The sequence below is a fragment of the Neofelis nebulosa genome, chromosome 3, assembly GCF_028018385.1.
Source record: "Neofelis nebulosa isolate mNeoNeb1 chromosome 3, mNeoNeb1.pri, whole genome shotgun sequence".
NCBI lineage: Eukaryota > Metazoa > Chordata > Mammalia > Carnivora > Felidae > Neofelis > Neofelis nebulosa.
In genome coordinates this window covers 102,758,019-102,778,173 of record NC_080784.1, presented here as the reverse complement: position 1 = coordinate 102,778,173, position 20,155 = coordinate 102,758,019, and the positions used below count along the sequence as shown (strand labels likewise).

Here is a 20,155-nt window from a genome sequence, read left to right as displayed (position 1 = left end):
ATCTTTTTGTACTTACTTACGGCTGATTTGTGTCCCAGTATGTGGTCTATTCTGGAGAACGTTCCATGTGCACTAGAGAAGAATGTATATTCTGCTGCTTTAAGATGAAATGTTCTGAATATATCTGTTTAGTCCATCTGGCCCAGTGTGTCATTCAAAGCCATTGTTTCCTTGTTGATTTTTTTATTAGATGATCTGTCCATTGCTGTGAGTGGGGTGTTGAAGTCTCCTACTATTATGGTATTACTATCAATGAGTTTATGTTTATGATTGATTTATATATTTGGGTGCTCCCACTTTTGGTGTGTAAATGTTTACAATTGTTAGGTCTTCTTGGTGGATAGACTCCTTCATTATGATATAATGCCCTCCTTCATCTCTTGATACGGTCTGTAAAGTCTAGATTGTCTGATATAAGTAAGGTTACTCTGGCTTTCTTTTGTTGACCAGTAGCATGATAGATGGTTCTCCATCCCCTTACTTTCAATCTGAAGGTGTCTTTAGGTCTAAAGTGGGTCTCTTGTAAACAGCATATAGATGGATCTTGTTTTCTTATCCATTGTGTTACCCTATGTCTTTTGATTGGAGCATTGAATCCATTGATGTTTAGAGTGAGTACTGAATGATATGAATTTATTGCCATTATATTGCTTGTAGAGTTGGAGTTTCTGGTGGTGTTCTCTGGTCCTTTCTAATCTTTGTTGCTTTTTGTATGTATGTATGTATGTATGTATGTATGTATGTATGTATTTTTTCATCTTTTCTCCCCTAAGAGGGTCCCCCTTAAAGTTTCTTGCAGGGCTGGTTTAGTGGTAACAAATTCCTTTAATTTTTGTTTGGGAAACTTTCTATCTCTCCTTCTATTTTGAATGACAGCCTTGCTGGATAAAGAATTCTTGGCTGCATATTTTTCTGATTCAGCACATTGAATGTATCTTGCCACTCCTTTCTGCCCTGTCAAGTTTCTTTGGATAGGTCTGCTGCAAACCCGATCTGTCTTCTCTTGTAGGTTAAGGACTTTTTTTTCCCTTGCTGCTCTCATGATTCTCTCCTTGCCTGAGTTTTTTTGTGAATTTGACTGTGATATGCCTTGTTGATGTTTGGTTTTTGTTGAATCTAATGGGAGCTCTCTGTGCTTCCTGGATTTTGATGGCTGTGTCTTTCCCCAGGTTAGGAAAGTTTTCCACTATGATTTGCTCACGGAACCCTTCTACCCCTATTTCTCCCTCTTCCCCTTCTGGGACCCCTATGATTCTGATGTTGTTCCTTTTTAATGAGTCACTGATTTCTCTAATTCTTAAATCATGCTCTTTTGCCTTCATTTCCCTCTTTTTTTCTGCTTTGTTATTCTCCATAAATTTGTCCTCTATTTTGCTGATTCTCTGTTCTGACTCATCCATCCTTGCTGTCATGGCATCCATTCGTGATTGCATTTTTTCAGTTATAGCGTTTTTTTTTTATTTCATCCTGACTAGCTTTTACTTCTTTTATCTCCGCAGAAAGGGATTCTCATCTATTTTCGACTCCAGCTATTATTCCTGTTACCATGATTCTAAATTGTGGTTCAGACATCTTGCTTGTATCTGTGTTGGTTAAGTCCCTGGGTGTCATTTCTTCCTGCTATTTCTTTTGAGGTGAATTCCTTTGTTTTGTCATTTTGAAGGGAGAAAAGGAATTAATGAGGTGGAAAAAATTAAAATTTAAAAATTTAAAATTAAAAAATTAAACACACACACACCCAAAATCGAATAAGTGATGCTATATCTTAGGTGTATTTTGGTCTGGGTGTTGAAAGTGGCTTGATAGATTAGAAAAAAAAGGGGGGGGGGGTAGAAAGGAAATCTTTTGAAAATTTGAAAAAATTAATACACTAAAGTAGACTAAAATGAAATGATGGAAATAAAATAGAATTTGAAAAAACACAAAAGTAAAAATATACTAGAAAAAAAATTAAAGAAAAACATTTTTAATAAGAATTGAAAATAAAAATGAATTTTTTCTTTCTGTATTCAAGAAAAAGAAAAGAAACAAAAGAGAAAAAAACGAAAAAAGGAAAGAAAGAAAATTGAATAGATTGACCAGCTAACAGACTGAAATATAGCTGATATTACTTCATTTTCCCCTAGAAGTCAAACTATGAAGCGCTTTATATTCCATCAACTAAGCAAGCAGTGAGACTTGTGTTCTTGAAGAGTGAGGTTGGCTCAGTTGGGTGGGTTTTAGTGTAACGGCTCCGTTCTCCACTAGATGGTGCTACTAGTCTACTGAGGTGGATTGTGGTGGCAATTGTAGTTGCATACGTGCATGCACCAGAGCGGTGAAAATGGCGTTACCCAGCTACCCAGTCTCTAGTGTCGGAACTCTGTTCTCCCCAATCAGCAATCATGCACCCATCCTTCGTCTTCAGCTTTCATCCACTCCCCACTTCCACACTGTCCATAGCCAAGCCCTAGGCAGCACCTCCTTCCAATGAGTTGTCTCAGATGTGGCTGCCTTCCCCAGCCTCCCACTTCTGAGGGACTGCAGCTTTGACCTGCTCCACCCCTCTGCGGAGGGTCTCACCGAGCAATAGCCAGGTGCCAGCTGCACCCAGGAATGCTTGTGGGATCTTGCTGTTGTTGATGCCCAGAGACTGCAGCCAGGTGCCAGCCCGCCCCAGAAAAAGTTCATGAAACAGTGTAGCAGCAGCGCCTCAGGGATTATGGAAAATCACAACACACATCTGGCACCAGGCTTCACCCCCAATGACCTTGTTCCAGCACCAACGAAGGTGGCTATTCTCTGAGGTCTGCTTGGCCCAGGTGGCCTCACAGCCTCTACCAAATGTTCTCCTAACAGTTCAACTGCTTCTCCCCATGTGGCGCGAGAACCTCCCAGACCCTACTCTGCTCCTGGGGATTCGCCCTTCCCACCAGAGCATCGCCAGGTATCGAGCTGCGGTGTTTCAGACTCTGCATTCCCCCCTGTTTATAGTCTGAATGGAATTTAAATCCTCTCCTTTCTCCCTTTTTACTTCAGTCCCTGTGGCTGTTTCCAATTTTTCACTTTCTCTCCAGCTGCTTTTGGGGAGGGGTGCTTTTCCCATATTCTCCCCCTGCATCTCTGTCCTCTTTCTGCCTGAAAAAGCAGCTCCCTGCCCTACGTGGCATCTCTGTCCCCAAGTTCACCTCTCCACGCTGCATACCTGCTGAATTTTGTGGTTGGATTCTATATATATTCTATATTGTTTATTTCTGCTCTAATCTGTATTATTTCTCTTCTTCTGCTGGCTTTGGGTTTATTTGGTGCCCTGCTTCTAGCTCCTTTAGATGTGCGGTTAGGTTGTGTATTTGGGATTTTTCTTGTTTCTTGAGATAGGCCTGGATTGAAATGTATTTTCCTCTTAGGACTGCCTTTTCTGCATCCCAAAGAGTGTAGGCTGTCATGTGTTCATTTGCTTCCATATAATTCTTTAATTTCTTCTTTAATTTCCTGTTTGACCCATTTATTCTTTAATAGGATGTTCTTTAAACTCCATGTATTTGGGTACTTTCCAATTTTTTTCTTGTGGTTGATTTCAAGCTTCATAGCGTTGTAATCTGAAAATATGCATGGTATGATCTCAGTCTTTTTATACTTGAGCGCTCTTTTGTGACCCAGTATGTGATCTGTATTGGAGATTGTTTCATGTGCACTTGAGAAGAATGTGTGATCTGCTGCTTTTCTATGAAAAGTTCTGAATATATCAGTTAAATACATGTGGTCCTGTGTATCATTCAGAGCCATTGTTTCCTTATTGATTTTCTGCCTAGATGATCTGTCCATTGTTGTAAGTGGAGTATTAAAGTCCCCTACAATCACGGTATTATTATCCACACATTTATTTATTTTTGTGATTAATTGATTTATACATTTGAGTGCCTTCATGTTGGGGGCTTAAACATTTACAGTTGTTAGGTCTTCTTGATGGATAGACCCTTTAATTATGATATAATGCCCTCTTCATCTCTTGTTACAGTCTTTGTTTTAAAATATAGTTCGTCTGATATAGATATGGTTACTCTAGCTTTCTTTTGATGTCCAGTAGCATGATAGATGTTTCTCCATTCCCTAACTTTCAATCTGCAGGTTTCCTCAGCTCTAAAATGGGTCTCCTGTAGACAGCATATAGATGGATCTTGGTTTTTAATCCATTCTGATACCCTGTGTCTTTTGATTGGGTCATTTAGTCCATTTACATTCAGAGTGATTATTGAAAGATACAGATTTATTGTCATTGTGTTATCAGTAGGTCTGGTGCTTGTGATGATGTCTATGGTCCTTTGTAGTCTTTGCAGCATTCCACTCAAGGAGTCCCTCTTAGGATCTCTTGCATGACTGGTTTAGTGGTCATGAACTCTCAGTTTTTGTTTGGGAACGTCTTTATCTTTCCTTCTATTCTGAACGACAGCCTTGCTAGATAATGGATTCTTGGCTGCATATTTTTCCTATACAGCACATTGAATATTTCTTGCCTCTCCCTTCTGGCCTGCCACGTTTCATTGGACAGGTCTACTACCCTTATGTCTACCCTTGTATATTAAGGCCCGTTTATCCCTAGCTGCTTTGAAAATTCTTTTTATCTTTGTATTTTGCCAGTTTCACTATGATATATCATGGTATCGACCTGCTTTTGTTGATTTTGAAGGGAGTTCTTTGTACCTCTTGGAGTTAGATGCCTGTTTCTTCCTTCTCCAGATTAGTGAAGCTCTCAGCTATAATTTGTTCGAATAAACCTTCTTCCCTGGTTTCCAGCTCTTCTTCTTCTGGACCTCATATGATTTGGATATTGTTTCATTTTATGGAATCATTTAGCTCTCTAATTCTCCCCTCATGATCTAGTTATTTCCTTTCCGTCTATTTTTCAGCTTCTTCATTTTCCATAATTTTATCTTCTATTTCACATGTTCTCTCCTCTGCTTCTTCTACCGTCACTGTCTCAGCATCTAGTTTATTTTGCATCTCATTTATAGTATTTCTTAATTCATCATGACTGTTTCTTATGTCTTTGATCTCTGCAGCAATAGATTCTCTGCTGCCATCTATGCTTTTTTCAAGCTCAGCTATTAGTCTTATGACTGTTATTCTATATTTTTCATATAATATATTGTTTATATCTGTTTCCAACAGTTCTCTGACTGTCATTCCTTCCTGGAATTTCTTTTGAGAATTCTTCTGTTTAATCATTTTGGCTATATTCCTGTCTTTTATGTGTTTTAAAAGCTTGTTATGTGTCCTGTACCTGTGAGTACTACTATATTAAAAAAAGGGTCCTACACTATCCAGACATTGGCACTTCAGGAAATGTTTTTGGAATGTGTTGCATGAGCTCTGCTGTTGTTGCATTTTGGCTGCTCTATCCCACTGGTCAGTCCTCTGCAAGGCTTCTCCTTGCTTGTCGTGGCAGAGTGTTTTGACTTCAACCTGGTGTGCTTTGATTTGTTTCTTGAAGTAACACTGGGATAAAGGAAAGGTGGGGGGAAGATGATCCTATATAAAGAGAAAAATCAGGGGCGCCTAGGTGGCTCAGTCGGTTAAGCATCTGACTTCGGCTCAGGTCATGATCTCAAGGTCCGTGAGTTCGAGTCCCACGTCGGGCTCTGTGCTGACAGCTCAGAGCCTGGAGCCTGTTTCGAATTCTGTGTGTGTCTCTCTCTCTGACCCTACCCCGTTCATGCTCTGTCTCTCTCTGTCTCAAAAATAAATAAACATTAAAAAAGATATTTTAAAAAAATAAAGAGAAAAATCAAAGGGAGAAAAGAAGATGAAGCAGAGAATCAAATGAACTATAACGTTTAATCCAGAGAGAGAGAAAGGAAAATAAAGAAAAAGAAGAGAAAAGGTGTGAAAAGATTAAGGTAAAAATGCCTGATTAAGCAAACAAAACAGAAAAAAAAAATTATATATATAAAATAAGAATTGACCAAAAAAACAAATCAGAATCTATGAGCCTGATCCCAAAAGAAAACAAAAGGGTAGAAAGAAAAAAGAGAACAACAAACAGACAAAGTGACAGACAAACAGACAAAAACAAAAAACAGTTGTCTCTTGGTGGCTGGCACCGGTGGCTGTGCTGGTCTGGAGGAGCGGCCGTCTGGTGTCTCAATGTCAGTTTTCCTCCAGTAGATAAGCAGTTGCCAGGCACGGAGCGGTGGGTTTGGTGTAAGCAGGTCTCGCCTCCATTGGGGGCTGCTGTGTTGCTCACTGAACCTCCACATGTTGGTGTTGGGGAGAAAAATGGTGACATCCCATTTTCCTCTCACTGAACCTGGTGTCTTAAAGCATGCTGTTCATGCAGCCCTCACAGAGTAGCGCAGGTCAGCCTACCCTGTTCCACAGTCTCCCGCACTTTCTAGGCCCTTGGCTGGGATTCAAAACCCAATGTCTAAAGGGGTCTGCACCCTTTGGACCCTATTCTGGTGTAGTGCCCCTCAGCCTTGCTGATAAAAAGCCTTTGGCTGGCACCTGCAGGGTCATTTCTCCTTGAAGAGGCAATAAACCCTCTTCCCATAGTGCTCAAGGAAGGGGACTGTTCTCTCCTAGTGTGTCCCTGAGATTGCTACAGTGCCCCGGGGCAGCTCCCTCCCCAACAGGCACACACATAGGACCAGCTCAGGTTAGAAGAAAGTCATGCACTTTTGAGACCTCTGAGCTTCAGTTCCTAATGCTGTTTGCAAAATAGAAACTAGCACTCTCTCTGTTTCTCGTTCCCTAGTCATGCTCTGAGAGGTTTCCTCTTGTGCTAACTCAATACAGCAATTCCACAGCCCCTTCGGCTTTTTCTCCCTTTTGTCTCTCCACAGAAGGGGTTCCCTCCTTCCCTGCCTAGGCCATTTTATCTGCCCTAATTCACATACATGCACCTCCGTCCTGCCAAGCTGTCCCCCTCCACCTGTGGAGATCCTTCTGCCACTCTGCAGATTGATTTCCTGGTATTCCAAGTGATCTGACCTTGATACTGCTGTGTTTTAGGGATGAGGAAATCCCAGTTCCCCTACTTCTCTGCCATCTTAACATCCTTCCCCCAAAATACTAATATTTTGAAATATCAGGATATATCAGAAATACCCCATTTGTTATGGGTATGAGTTTTTTGTTTCACATAGGCTTTAAACTTCATGTGAGGAATGGGTTTTTATTTTAGTTTTTTTTATTACCAATTCCTATCAGTATATTTGCCATATAAAATGTAAATATTGATTAAATTACATGATTTTCTGTGTATTTGATGAACTGTTTTAAATTTTATATCTTGCTTCCCAGACCTTCTATATTTCGTTATTGGAGAAAAAAATGAATGTGGTTGTTGATGAAGGAAAAGAAATGATTTGAATATAGTTAGTTTTTTGATATGGTAATTCAACAAGTAATGAATTCTGAAGCAAACATTTTAAATTTCAAACAGACCTAACCTTTTTATTATATAATATACAGTCTTTTAAAAGTAATAAAGTACTTGGGGATAGGTAAAGAGTTTTAAAACTTTATTTTTAAAAATCAGTTCTTCAGGTGCCGGGAATGTAGCTGACCGTGTTCTGGCTCAGCTCTTAACGGAAATGGATGGTATTGAACAGTTAAAGAACGTGACAATTTTGGCCGCTACTAACCGCCCAGATAGGATAGACAAGGTAAGAAAGAAAGCAGTGTGAGTGCTGTGAAAACAAGAACTGGATCATTTGATTATGTTAGTTTTATTTTTTCTGTCAGATTACTTTGTAATCAGTTTTTAATTTGAGGATACTGAAAATCTTAAACTAAAGGAAATAAAGGGAACAGAGGAAAGCTTTTATGTTTTCATTGCTTATGATTTGATATTAATGAAATTCTTTTATAACCCCTTGAATTTTCCCTCCATCATTGTTGCATCAAACTTTCAGAGAGAGAATTGAAGTTCTGAAATTCTTTTTTTTGTTTGTCATCTGATTTATTGTTGAGAAGTTTTTAACATTTTTCTTCATGTTAAGGTAAATTTCTGGCTTTTTAGTATCAGTTAGACTCAAGTTATTATCAACAACTTACTAGAATTCTTGGCCTAGCAGTTGCTTTCAGAGTGATTAGAATAGAAATGACCATGGATTTTATCTCTCTAAGAAATTAGGCAATGGCATTAAACTCAGCAAAACTGACTCTTTCAAGCCATTGCTACCACTTATTCTCCCTAGGTCTAGTTTAATAAAGGGAATCCACTAAATTTTAAATGCCTAATTTATACTTAATGTGTAAATTTTTTGTAAGGATTTAAATTGAGTGTAAAAATTTTCTCCTGTAGCATGAACCAATTTTTCTTTTTGTTGTTCACATTATTGCTTCATATATATCACCTTATGAGCTCGTCCCTCCCTCCCTGTGTACATATACACAGACTTCCAGTTTTAAAAATGGGAATTAGAAAAAAATGATACTTTTGAAGATATAAAAGGAGCTTTTATGTGGAAAGCAAGTTTTGCTTTCATCCAGTTAGGTATTTTACTATGTAGTAAAGACCTGTTGATCAAATACAGGTGAGAAAGCTTTGGGCCTTAATAAATTATTTCCTTTCTGATGCAGTATTTTATAAGAAGATAAGTGATTTCTGAGCATTTATAGGATCTGTCTCCATGCTCAGACATCTCTGATGTCTATGAAATAAAAAAAAGAGATAGGACTGTATTTTAGCAAGCATAATAGAAAGTGCTGAATGAGGGCACCTAGGTGGCTCAGTTGGTTGAATGTCCAACTCCTCATTTAGGCTTAGGTCATGATCCCAGGATCGTGGGGTTGAGCCCCATGTTGGGCTGAGCATGGAACCTGCTGAAGATTCATTCTCTCTCTCTCTCTCTCTCTCTCTCTCTCTCTCTCAAATTAAAGAAAAAAAAAAAAAGGGCTGAAAGAGCCCTTAGAGATTACCTAATCCTACCTTTCGGTTTCACAAATAAAGGTGCTAAATCCAGAAAAAACATCTTCCTTCTGGTAAGAATACATTATATTTTTATGGCATTTTCTCCTGGTTACCCCATGGCTAATGAGCTCTAAAATTTCTTAGGTTTCCTTCTCTACAATGCCTAATCTAATAGTGCCCTTCTTTGGTTTCTTAATAATGTATGTCATCAATGTTAGATACATTTCTCAAAGCAGGACTTTGGGCTTACAATAAACATCTCCGGGTTTGGGCACCTGGGTGGCTCGGTTGTTAACTATCTGACTTGCTCAGGTCATGATCTCACACCGTTTGTGAGTTCGAGTCCCAAATCGGGTGGGCTCATGCCTTGCTTTGAGTGAACATGTGCCCCACTTTGGGTAAAACACAAGCCCCAGGTGAGCCCCACTTCTCTCTCTCTCTCTGCCCCTCATGGAATTCTCTCTCCCTCTGCCCCTTTCTCTCTCAAATACAGACAAAAAATATCAGATCTCTGGGTTCTTCTAAATCAAGCTGTATAACTCAGCCTGATTGGTGCTTGTTTAGTTTTCTCTTGCTGTATTACAGATTACCTCAAATTTAGCAGCTTTACACAACACCTATTTATTCATATACAAACGTATGTATATTTGTATGTGTACTTATATGTATGCTTGTGTGTTTGTGTGTATGTATGTATGTATACATATGTATGCATACATTAGGTATATCACACACACCTTGATTAGGCTTTAAATATTAGAAATCCAACTTTTTTTTTTTTTTTTTTTTTTCAACGTTTTTTATTTATTATTTTTGGGACAGAGAGACAGAGCATGAACGGGGGAGGGGCAGAGAGAGAGGGAGACACAGAATCGGAAACAGGCTCCAGGCTCCGAGCCATCAGCCCAGAGCCCGACGCGGGGCTCAAACTCACGGACCGCGAGATCGTGACCTGGCTGAAGTCGGACGCTTAACCAACTGCGCCACCCAGGCGCCCCAAAATCCAACTTTTTTTTAACGTTTTATTTATTTTTGAGAGACAGAGACAGAGCGCGAGTAGGGGAGGGGTAGAGAGAGAGAGGGAGACACAGAATCCGAGGCAAGCTCCAGGCTCTGAGCTATCAGCACAGATCCCAATACAGGGATCTAACCCACAAACTGTGAGATCGTGACCTGAGCCAAAGTTGGATGCTTAACCAACTGAGCCACCCAGGCACCCCAGAAATCCAACTTTTTTTTAAGCAACTAATTTTGGATGAGGACATTTGTTTTAAGATGCTGAAAGTATTTGCTAGTAAGATTCAAACTTATTTTCATTAAGGCAGGGGAATCTAAAGGTTTTTAATTTCCTATTCAAATTTTTAAAAATTTGTTTAATTTGTAAAGGATGAAATAATAAAATTATTCATGACAGCAAAACATGAAGTTGGTAAATGAAAAAAGTATTTTTGAGTGGTATAAGAATAGTTTCAAGATCATATGCTGTACTTTTAAGTACAATTTTGAATTTAGTACATTATACCAGGATCTAAGTGTTCTGTATATTATATTCTGTAATTGTGCAGAAAAAAATACTTCAAATTATCAATGATTTTTGTAAAAAATATTTTAATTATTTTCTGTTTCAGGTAGAATTCCATATTTGTGTGGAATATGTTTTTTTCATAATTGTACTTTTTGTAATTATACTTTTACTACTACTGAGATGATATGTACTATATCAAAAGTCATTTTTCTTTCCACATTTTTTTCCTCTGAAGAACTATTTTAGAACATTATTTGTATGTTATTTAATAGTACTTTACTTAATAGTAGTACTTTAAAAAAAACCTTTAAGTGCATGTGTGGTTTTAACATGGTGTTTGTTCAAAATGTTCCCTGAAGATGCTAGTAGAAACAGAAACAGTCATAAGAGACAATATAAAAAGAAAGGAAACTTCTTGTTATGAAATAAATAGACAGTTTTCACTACCTGCCTTGTCTGAAGGAAACTGTAATAGGAAGAGTATAGATGAGAAAATAATTAAAGTAAATTTCATGTACTGATGCTAAAAGGTAGATGTTTTATTAGCTTAAAACTGGAATAAAAAATAAAGGACTGTCCTAGTGACAAAGAAATAATATTTGGTATAACTTTGGCCAAATTTTAATTAAGGTGTTTGGCCTTGTAAATTAGCTAGCATACTTCACAATCCTGTTGCCTATTAACCCACAACTTCTATGTCATGGTGACTTTAAGTTGGTATGTTAAAAGGAGTAGAATTCTTGGACTGCCAGAGGAGTGAAATTGACATCATTGTGTAACCCATATGTTGTGTGTGGTTAGTGTCTTTTATGGACAATATTTTAATTTCATATAGTCTGGGTAAACTAAAACTGGAGTTTTTTGGGGATTCTGGTGATTCAGCAAAGGAAGTAAGACACATAGCTCAAGAATCACATTGTTCTCTTTCTTGCTTTGTCTTATTTACATGTCAAATACATTAGCTGTGATGTAGCACACTGTGCTAAGTAAAGTGATTACTTGTGGTCTCTGGTGGTATCCTGAAGTCTCCATAGACCTTTTATGCCCTACACTCTCTTCCAGCTGATAAATGAGTTAAGAGAAGTTCTATCCCCTTGTGTCCATTTTGCATAAGAATGGCAGTATGTCAAGGATAGATGAAGATAAATGAGATTGCATAATGTCAGGTAGACACATTGTCTTTAGATGGATGACCGTCTGGATTTTCTCAGCATCAAGAGACTTTAGAATAGCAAACAGCTAAATTATTATTGATGCTCAAATAATAAAGAGCCCAAACTGTAGGAGTTTAATATTGTTCTTTGTTAGGTGGTTATTTGTGTGCCCCCTTTAGAAGAATATAATGTCCATCCAGTCCATGACATTTCATGCATTTGTGTTGAATATTAAGAAATGGTCATGTCTTCTTTCCCAGGTGTTAAACAAACCTTAGAATAGTTTAGTTTTATGAATAATTTTGAGTTTAGTCATTTGATTACTTTTAGTACTGATGCCTAGTATATAATAAGCCTTCAATAATTATTACTATTGTAAAGTATCATCCTAGTCTATAAACCTATTTTTCTTATAATAATAAATTTGTAGAACTTTGAAAATTCTGCTGTAAGTCATCTATGGAAAAGATTGTTCAGCTGAGGAAAATTTTGGAAGTTGTATAGAGATAACTGAATAATCCAGGGTTCAGAATTATTTTCTAACTTAGTATGTTTAGCTCATGGATGTAATAAACTGGTATTAATTTTCCTTCCAGTTTTTCTGGAAGAGGGAATGTACTTGATGGGTTAAATATGACATAATATTTTTATTTCTTGAATATTGCACATAAAAGTTGGTTTTACGGATATTTTTGTAATATGGAAAAAAGTTAACATGTTTAGAAAAGTCAGCAAATGAGAAGCTAATATATGTGGCTTCCAATTTTCAAGTGAATTGTGTTCCAAAAATACCTTTAGAAGAAACTGTACAAGTATGTTTGTAGATAGCTTTTCTCCCTACTCTTCCTAGTTATGCCATTCTTTTAATATTGCTGTTCTCAGGGAGTGCCTGAATGGCTCAGTTGGTTAAGCATCTGACTTCAGCTCAGGTCATGATCTCAAGGTTCATGAGTTCGAGCCCCACGTTGGGCTCTGTGCTGACAGCTGGGAGCCTAGAACCTGCTTCGGATTCTGTGTCTCCCTCTCTCTCTCTCTGTCTCTCCCCTGTTCATGCTTTGTCTCTCTCTTTCAAAAAAAAAAAAAAAAAAAAAATGCTGTTCTCAGCTAAGTCAGAACTAAAAAGCAAGCTTCTTGACCTAATAGACTTTAAAATTTTAAATACCTTAAAATTCTTTACTTTCTTGTATTTTAGGAAATTTTATATTTATTTAATATTGTTTATCAAAATGATGTTGAGAGTCTTGGGGGTTATAAGCAGAGCCTAATGTGGTCAGACCTGTGAGGCTTCCTCCAAGTTCATCTTCTAATTTCAGCTTTACCTTCATTTTACGGGACTCATAGTGGTTTTATTATTAGTGATAGGTGTTTGTTTTGTGTTTTTACTTTTATTTATTTATTTTTTAGTATTTATTTTGAGAGAGAGAGAGAGTGCAAGCAGGGGAGGAGCAGAGAAAGGGAGAGAATCCCAAGCAGGCCCCACACTGTCAGCAGAGGATGCAGGGCTCAGTCCTAAGGCTCTAGGATCTAACCTGAGCCAAAATCAAGAGTAAGATATTTAACCAACTGAGACACTCAGGTGCCCCTGTTTTGTGTTTTTAAAGATTGAAATGTTTTCACTATATCTATTATGGTAGCAGCTGTAAAGGTTTCAGCTTTGGGGATGGGTAATTGGGAGAGATGACAGAAGAGAAGTCGGTCAGAGGTTGTATGTGTATATGGGTCATATCTCATTTAGATGCTGATAATATAAAGACTGTTAATTTCAGGTGTCAGCAAATTGGCCAACCACTTGTTTTTGTACCTCTCATGATCTAAGAATGGTTTTTAGATATTTAAATGGTTGAAAAATATCAAAAGAAAAATAATTTTATGAGATGAAAAATAAAAATGAGATGAAATTCAAATTTTGGTCCCCATAAATAAAGCTGTATTAGAACACAGTCACCCTGATTTGTTCATCTATTGTCTATGACTTCATTTATACTACTGTAATAGAGTAGTTACAGTAGAATATTGTGTTTATGGCCCATAAGGCCTAAATTATTTACCATTTGGATCTTTACAGAAAAAGTTTACTGACTATTGATCTATCCTTATAAGCTTTTAGAAGTTTAGTAATGTCTGTTAATATGAGTTGTACATACATGAGCCACAAAGTTTTTCTACAGATTGTTTAAATATATTGCGTTTTCTGAAAGTAAATTCTATATAATGGATTAAAATAAATAATAATAGAAAGGTTGTGTTAACTTCTTATTTTTTCAAGTATATTCCATCTCTTGAAAGTTCTTTTAATATTTAATCTTTTAAAATATGTTTTATGGACTAAATAATTATTCTTTTCAATTGAATTACTCATCAAAATCCATACATCTAAAAATGCAGTTTTTTAAATTATATGAATAAGTATTTCTTCATAGCATGTGAATCTTAAAGTTTCATTGGTTTTTAGCTTTTAGTTGAATGCCCTTTTTAGTATTTGTTATCATTGGAATTTTCAGGCTTAAATATTTAAATTTTGAGAAATTAAGATTCTGTGCTTAGCTATGTTTGTTTGGTAAATAATATTTGATGTCATCATGCAAATAGAGTACATCTAATCTTCAATTAGAGAAAAAGTAAATGACACAGTACGTATTGTCCTTAACATCTAGGTTGTAAAGGGAATTAATGTCTTGGGGCACCAGGGTGGCTCAGTTGGTCAAGCCTCTGACTCTTGATTTCAGCTCAGATCATGATTTCAAGTTTGTGAGATCAAGCCCCATGTCCAGCTCCACACTGATAGCACAGAGCCCACTTAGGATTCACTCTCTTCCTCTCTCTCTGCCCTCCTCTGAGCTCCCTCTCATGCTCGCTCTCTCTCTCTCAAAATAAAGAAGTAAACATTCAAAAAAAGAAATTAATTTTTTCAAGATTGGAGACAACTTGGACGACTTTGATAGTCTAGTTATCCTTCTGATACATTGACCCCTCATTTAAAAATTCCTACCCATCATTTCTCCATCCTTTGCCTACTCACCTACACTGATTGAGGCAGAGGAGGCAGGGGGACTTACCAACTCATGAGACAGACCCCTCTGTCTTTGTCTCAGACTATTAGGAAGTTTGTTGTTTCTACTGAATGAGCTGTTTTGTGTCTCCCCAAAGCTTCTACATACAGCCTGTCTTATCTTTACATTGTATCTCACCAACTAGTCTCTTCTCCAGGCTTGACATCTTGTTTTATTTCATCTTTGGCATTCTTATCCTTTTTTTACCCCCTCTGAACTGTTACCATTTGTTCCTTTCTCTCAAATTATGGCATCCACAAGTGAATACACTGTAATAGGTTGTGTTCTGATCAGTTCAGGGTTTAGTGAGACACTTAATGCCTTTAATCTGAATACTATGCTTCTGCTAATGCATTCCAGAATTGTGTTAGTTTATTTGCCAGCTGAATCACACTGTGGACTGCTGTGGAATTTAAAGTCATCAAGAACAAAACAAAAACAAAACTAAGAAGCCCAAGTCTTTCCTCAAAGTCTTCTGCTAAGTTATAATTTCCCTGCCTTGGGCTTGATTAATTTGATTTAAGTCTTAGAAGTTGAGCCACAGTGCAGTCAGATCTAGAGGTCTTCCTTCAAGTTCAGCTCCTCTTAAGCTTTTCCTATGTTTTATATGCTTCTCAGAGATTTGTTTTCCTTAAGTCCAAATGATTTCCTAATAGTTTCTGCCAGCATCTGCTAGGGCTTTAGGCCTTAGAAATAGAGGCATTAATTCTTATAAATTCATCTCATTAGATCTGATAGATCTTTCTAATTTCTCAAGTGTGGGATTCTGTTTCTGCCATTCCCAATGTGTGTCTTATATTGTTAATAGCAGAGGCATTATATATCTTAATTACCAAGAAGAATTTCTGATTTTTTGAAAAATAGTTTAACTTAAATAATTTAGGAACAGTTGAAAGTAAAACTCACCTTGTTTTACCTTAAGAATACATATTCTGAAATGCTTTCTGTTTTCTCTGATGGAAATAGACAAGACTTAAGTTACATTCATGAAATTTAGAAATTAAATTATTTAAAATGAATTTTTTTTAGTTTTCAAACAATGCTGAAATATGTAGCTAATGTCCTCATCACTTACCTCCACTTTCGCAGCTGCACTTTCATGAATTTGTGATATTAGAGTATTGTATTATGTGAGAAGTTGTGTAATTTTCTTCTTTGAACATTATGTTTATAGTGTCTTGGGCACAGGCCTTCTTAAACCTTTGCATTTCTGGATGAGTTTTTGGAATATGCATAGTATTGGAGAGGGACTTTTGCATAATGTAAGCAATTTAATTGGAGAAATGAGTCTGTAGGTAAAGGAGACAGATGGCAAAGATGATAGGGACTAGAATGTTACAAGCAAAATGTGATAGAAAGGCCTGAAATGGACAGTGAGAGAGAAGCAGTGGGAGAAACGAGACAGACACAGATTTGGGGATCTTTGTTTCTAATTCTAGCTCTGTTGCTAACAAACTAAGTATCCTTTGAAATTATTTAGCCTCTCTGGGCCTCTGATTCTGTACCTGTCAAAAATGTACTAGATAATCCCAGAATATATCATTCACATCCAAAAATTCTATTTTGTGACTCAGAGACAGATAATAATAGATTTTCCAAATGCTACATAAGAGGATGCCATTTACCAAACAAATTTCTGAGTGGTTTTTTTTTTTTTAAAGCTTTTTCAGGTATCACCTCCCCCAACTTTCATGTTATTTAAAAGTTCCTTTCTTCAAACATGTTATATAAAGCAAGCAGATATTATCCAGGTGTGCAAAAATGACTTTTCTTTTTAAACACTTGATTGTCAGAAAAGGGGGGAAAAGCCATAAATCAGCCTTAAGGCTGCTATTGTGTAATAAAAACTTTGGTTGACAGTTGAAGAACACCTTAACTTTTTCACTCAAAATTTATTACTCTTAGAAAAAGGAAAACTTGTTGAGCTGCATATTTTCTCCTTTCACAGATGTCTGATCAGTGTTACAATATTTGTAATGTTTTGGTCTATTTAATACGCTATTTTTTAAAACTTCACATGACTGTAAAAATAATTTTGAGCTACAACAGAAATGTCTATATGATTATTTAAAGTTGAATCACTTTTAAATTTGTAAATGCTTCTTCCCTTGTGTTCTTAATAATGCTCCTAGAATCCCATATTTGATTTTCAGTGTAGCCAAGAACTAAATCCGAAGCCATATATTGAATATTTTAAAGTCATTTGTAGGACTAAATTGGTGATTATTTTCCAAGTGCATAGAGAGTATTGTCAATAATGTGCCATTTTTGTGCCTGGTATTCTATTCAGTTGTGTGCGTGTGTGTGTATGTGTGTTTGGGAAGGATATGCAAGAGTATCATAAAGGACATGTTATAAAAGAAAACTCAGTTCTTTTCTTCATGATACATATGATCTAATTTGAAATGCAGGTAAATTTTAAAGTATTATAATCATAAAACATGTACAGTCCAAACTTTGTTTGCAGTATTGTACTGGCATATATATCATCGTGGATTTGGAGAAATGCATCTCTGATCACCTAGCTTCTGGTCTCTGCAATGTGTTGGTCTGTATTTGACAATGAATTTGGTATTGCAGTTACTCTGTTTCGACACAAGGTGGTGATGCTCACCTAAAATGTTTTCTGAGAGCAGTATCTACTGCCTTTAAAGGAGTCCCTTCCTCCATCCCAAAGTACGAGTGACTTAAGGAAATGAGTGGAACTGGCTTTGCTTTAAAAAGTAATAGCTGTGGGATGCCTGGGTGGCTCTGTCAGTTAGGCGTCTGACTCTTGATTTCAGCTCAGGTCATGATCTCATGCTTCATGAATCTGAGCCCCACATTGGGCTCTGTGCTGACAGTGCGAGGCCTGCTTGGGATTCTCTCTCTCCCTCTCTGTCTGCCTCTCCCCTGCTCTCTCTCTCAAAAAAAAACTAAACTAAAAAAAAAAAAAAGTAATAGCTGAAATTTTTGTTTGTGTCCTACTGTATAATTTATTTTACAAATAATGATTTGAAATTAAGTGTAGATTTATGTAAGTTTGGGTTGGGGTGAGGTTGGAACCTTGAGAAAGGGAAAGCTGAACAGTAGAGAGAGAACTAGCAGTCATTAAGTAAGTACTAGGCATCCAGCATGTGCTGAGTGATTTGCTTATGATATCTAATTGGTTCTAGTCAAATATAATATTATATGTATTTTATGCCATACCAGTGTATTCTTTAGCACCGTAAATTGTGCAATATTAGTAGTGTTGTGTGTGTTCTCTCTCATAAGAACTAGAGTATACCATCAGCCAGTGTAGTAGCTTTTTTCCCCATAGTTCATCAATCTTTTTTTTTTTTGTTTGTTTATTTTTGAGAGAGAGGGAGAGAGAGACAGAGACAGAGACAGAGCATGAGCAAGGGAGGGGCAGAGAGAGAGAGGGAGACACAGAATCCCAAGCAGGCTCCAGGCTCTGAGCTGTCGGCACAGAGCCATGTGAGGCTCGAACTCACAAACTGCGAGAGCATGACCTAAGCCGAAGTCGGATGCTTAACCAACTGAGCCACCCAGGTGCCCCTCAATCTTTTTTAATAAAAGGCTTCTTATAGAGTTAAATATACACTTACCTTAATATATAGCAACTATACTCCTAGGTATTTATCCGAAAGAAATGAAACCATTTGTTTACACAAAGACCTGTAAGTAAATGTTTGTAGCCACTTTATTCATAATCACCTAAACAGCCCCTAAGATCTATCAACTGATGAATGAATAAAGAAATTCTGATATGTTCATACAATGAAGTACCACTTAGCTATAAAAAAAAGAAACACATTTCTAATATATGCAGTAAGGTAGAAGAATTGTAAGAGTATTAGGCCAGTGAAAGAAGCCAAACACAAAAGGTTACAGAATATACTGACTGATTCTAGTTATGTGACAATCTGGAAAAGGCAGGACCACAGGGACAGAAATCAGATCTGGGAGTTGGGGGGTATGGGCGGGGGGGGGGGGGGGGGAAGGGATTAACCACAAAGTGCCATGAGGAAACTTTTGGGGATGATGGAAATATTCTACATTTTGGTTGTGGTGGTGATTATGGGACTATATATATTTGTCAAAACCCTTCTAACTGTAAAACTAAACATAGTGAATTTTACAGTATGTAAAGCATACCTCAATAAACCTGATCATTAAACACACTTGAAAAAAAAAAACTTTTTAATCGTAAATGCAAGGAAAATGTCAGCTTTACTTCAGCAACAGTTTCTCCTCGCTTGGAGGTAAAGCCTTTTGCATCTCAGCTCTTTGCTTATCTTTTGATAAGCATTTATGCAGACTTTTGTTTGTCACTGCCTTAGTGGGCTTAGAACTAACCTAGCAAAGATTTTGCTTGCAAACATTGCTACCCAGCTTTCAGGGCAAAAGGGAGTAGAATTTTAGTGCTGGAAAGATTCTTAGAGAATTTGACTGGCAAACTAGAGTTTTACAAATAAATCTTTTAGAGAAGTTATCCAGTAACAAAAGTCAGTTTGTTATGCATATATTAAGGACAGTTTCCAGACTGGTTGTTATTGTAATAAAGTATATCTAAAATTATGAAAATGTACTTTTTTCCCCCTCCCTCCCTCCTTTCCTTCCTTCGAATGCTAGATTATACTTCTTTCTCCTGGAAGAGACAGTGCGGGTGAACCAGACAAGTGCTTTGGATCATTATGTTGCATATCAAGTAATATTGTTTACTTTCTAGCAGGTTTTCAATCTATTATGCCAGTCACATTTATGGGCTAAAGGTTACTTGTTTGATGACAGACTTATTCGGAATTATGTTTTGTTATGGAAAAAAAATGATAAGCGATTATAATAGTAGTAACTTTTGGAAATCTTGATTCTGAAGTTTCTTTTTTTTTAAGTGCAAAAAAGAGTATTTGATGTAATAAGATAAAACAAGAGGTACTATATTTTATCTAAGTAGAAAGGTGAAGAAAATTGAATGTTAATGTTTAGGAAAGGGGAACACAATTATATTTTCAAACACATTTAAAAAAAAAAAAACAACGTTTATTATTAAGAGACAGAGAAAGACAGAGCATGAGCATGGGAGGAGCAGAGAGAGGAGGAAACACAGAATCCGAAGCAGGATCCAGGCTCTGAGCTGTCAGCATAGAGCCCAACATGGGGCTCGAACTCACAAACCATGAGATCATGACCTGAGCCGAAGTCGGACGCTTAACCGACTGAGCCACCCAGGCGCCTCTCAAGCACATTTAAGATACTTTTGTATATTTGGGAGTCCTTCATTAATTCCATATTTTTATGCTTAATGATGTACTCGCTTCCTGTTGATAAAATACAGGTGTGTTTTTTCAAAGGCCAATAGATGGCTGATATTTTATTAAGTGTATTAACCTTATGAGGTAGTCACTATTATTGTCCCTGTTTTACTGCTGACGAAACAGTTACTTAGAAAGATTTAGTAAGTGGCTTTATTCACTGGAGTTGGCAGTTTAACAAATCCAAGCAGTTTAATTTCAGAACTCATGCTTTAAACCACTAATCTAAATTA

At 36.9% G+C, this 20,155-nt stretch overlaps 1 protein-coding gene across 4 annotated transcripts in view; it reads left to right on the top strand.

The window, feature by feature from the left end:
* Positions 1-20,155, top strand: part of AFG2A (AFG2 AAA ATPase homolog A) — a 364,625-nt gene that overhangs the window by 122,284 nt on the left and 222,186 nt on the right. For 3 of the 4 annotated variants that reach the window (XM_058721440.1, XM_058721439.1, XM_058721441.1), the window contains exon 14: positions 7,520-7,646. The exons of the other annotated variant lie outside the window; for it this stretch is intronic. In XM_058721440.1, the coding sequence (XP_058577423.1) occupies positions 7,520-7,646 (127 nt within the window). The remainder of the gene's footprint in view (positions 1-7,519; positions 7,647-20,155) is intronic. 4 annotated transcript variants of the gene reach the window in all.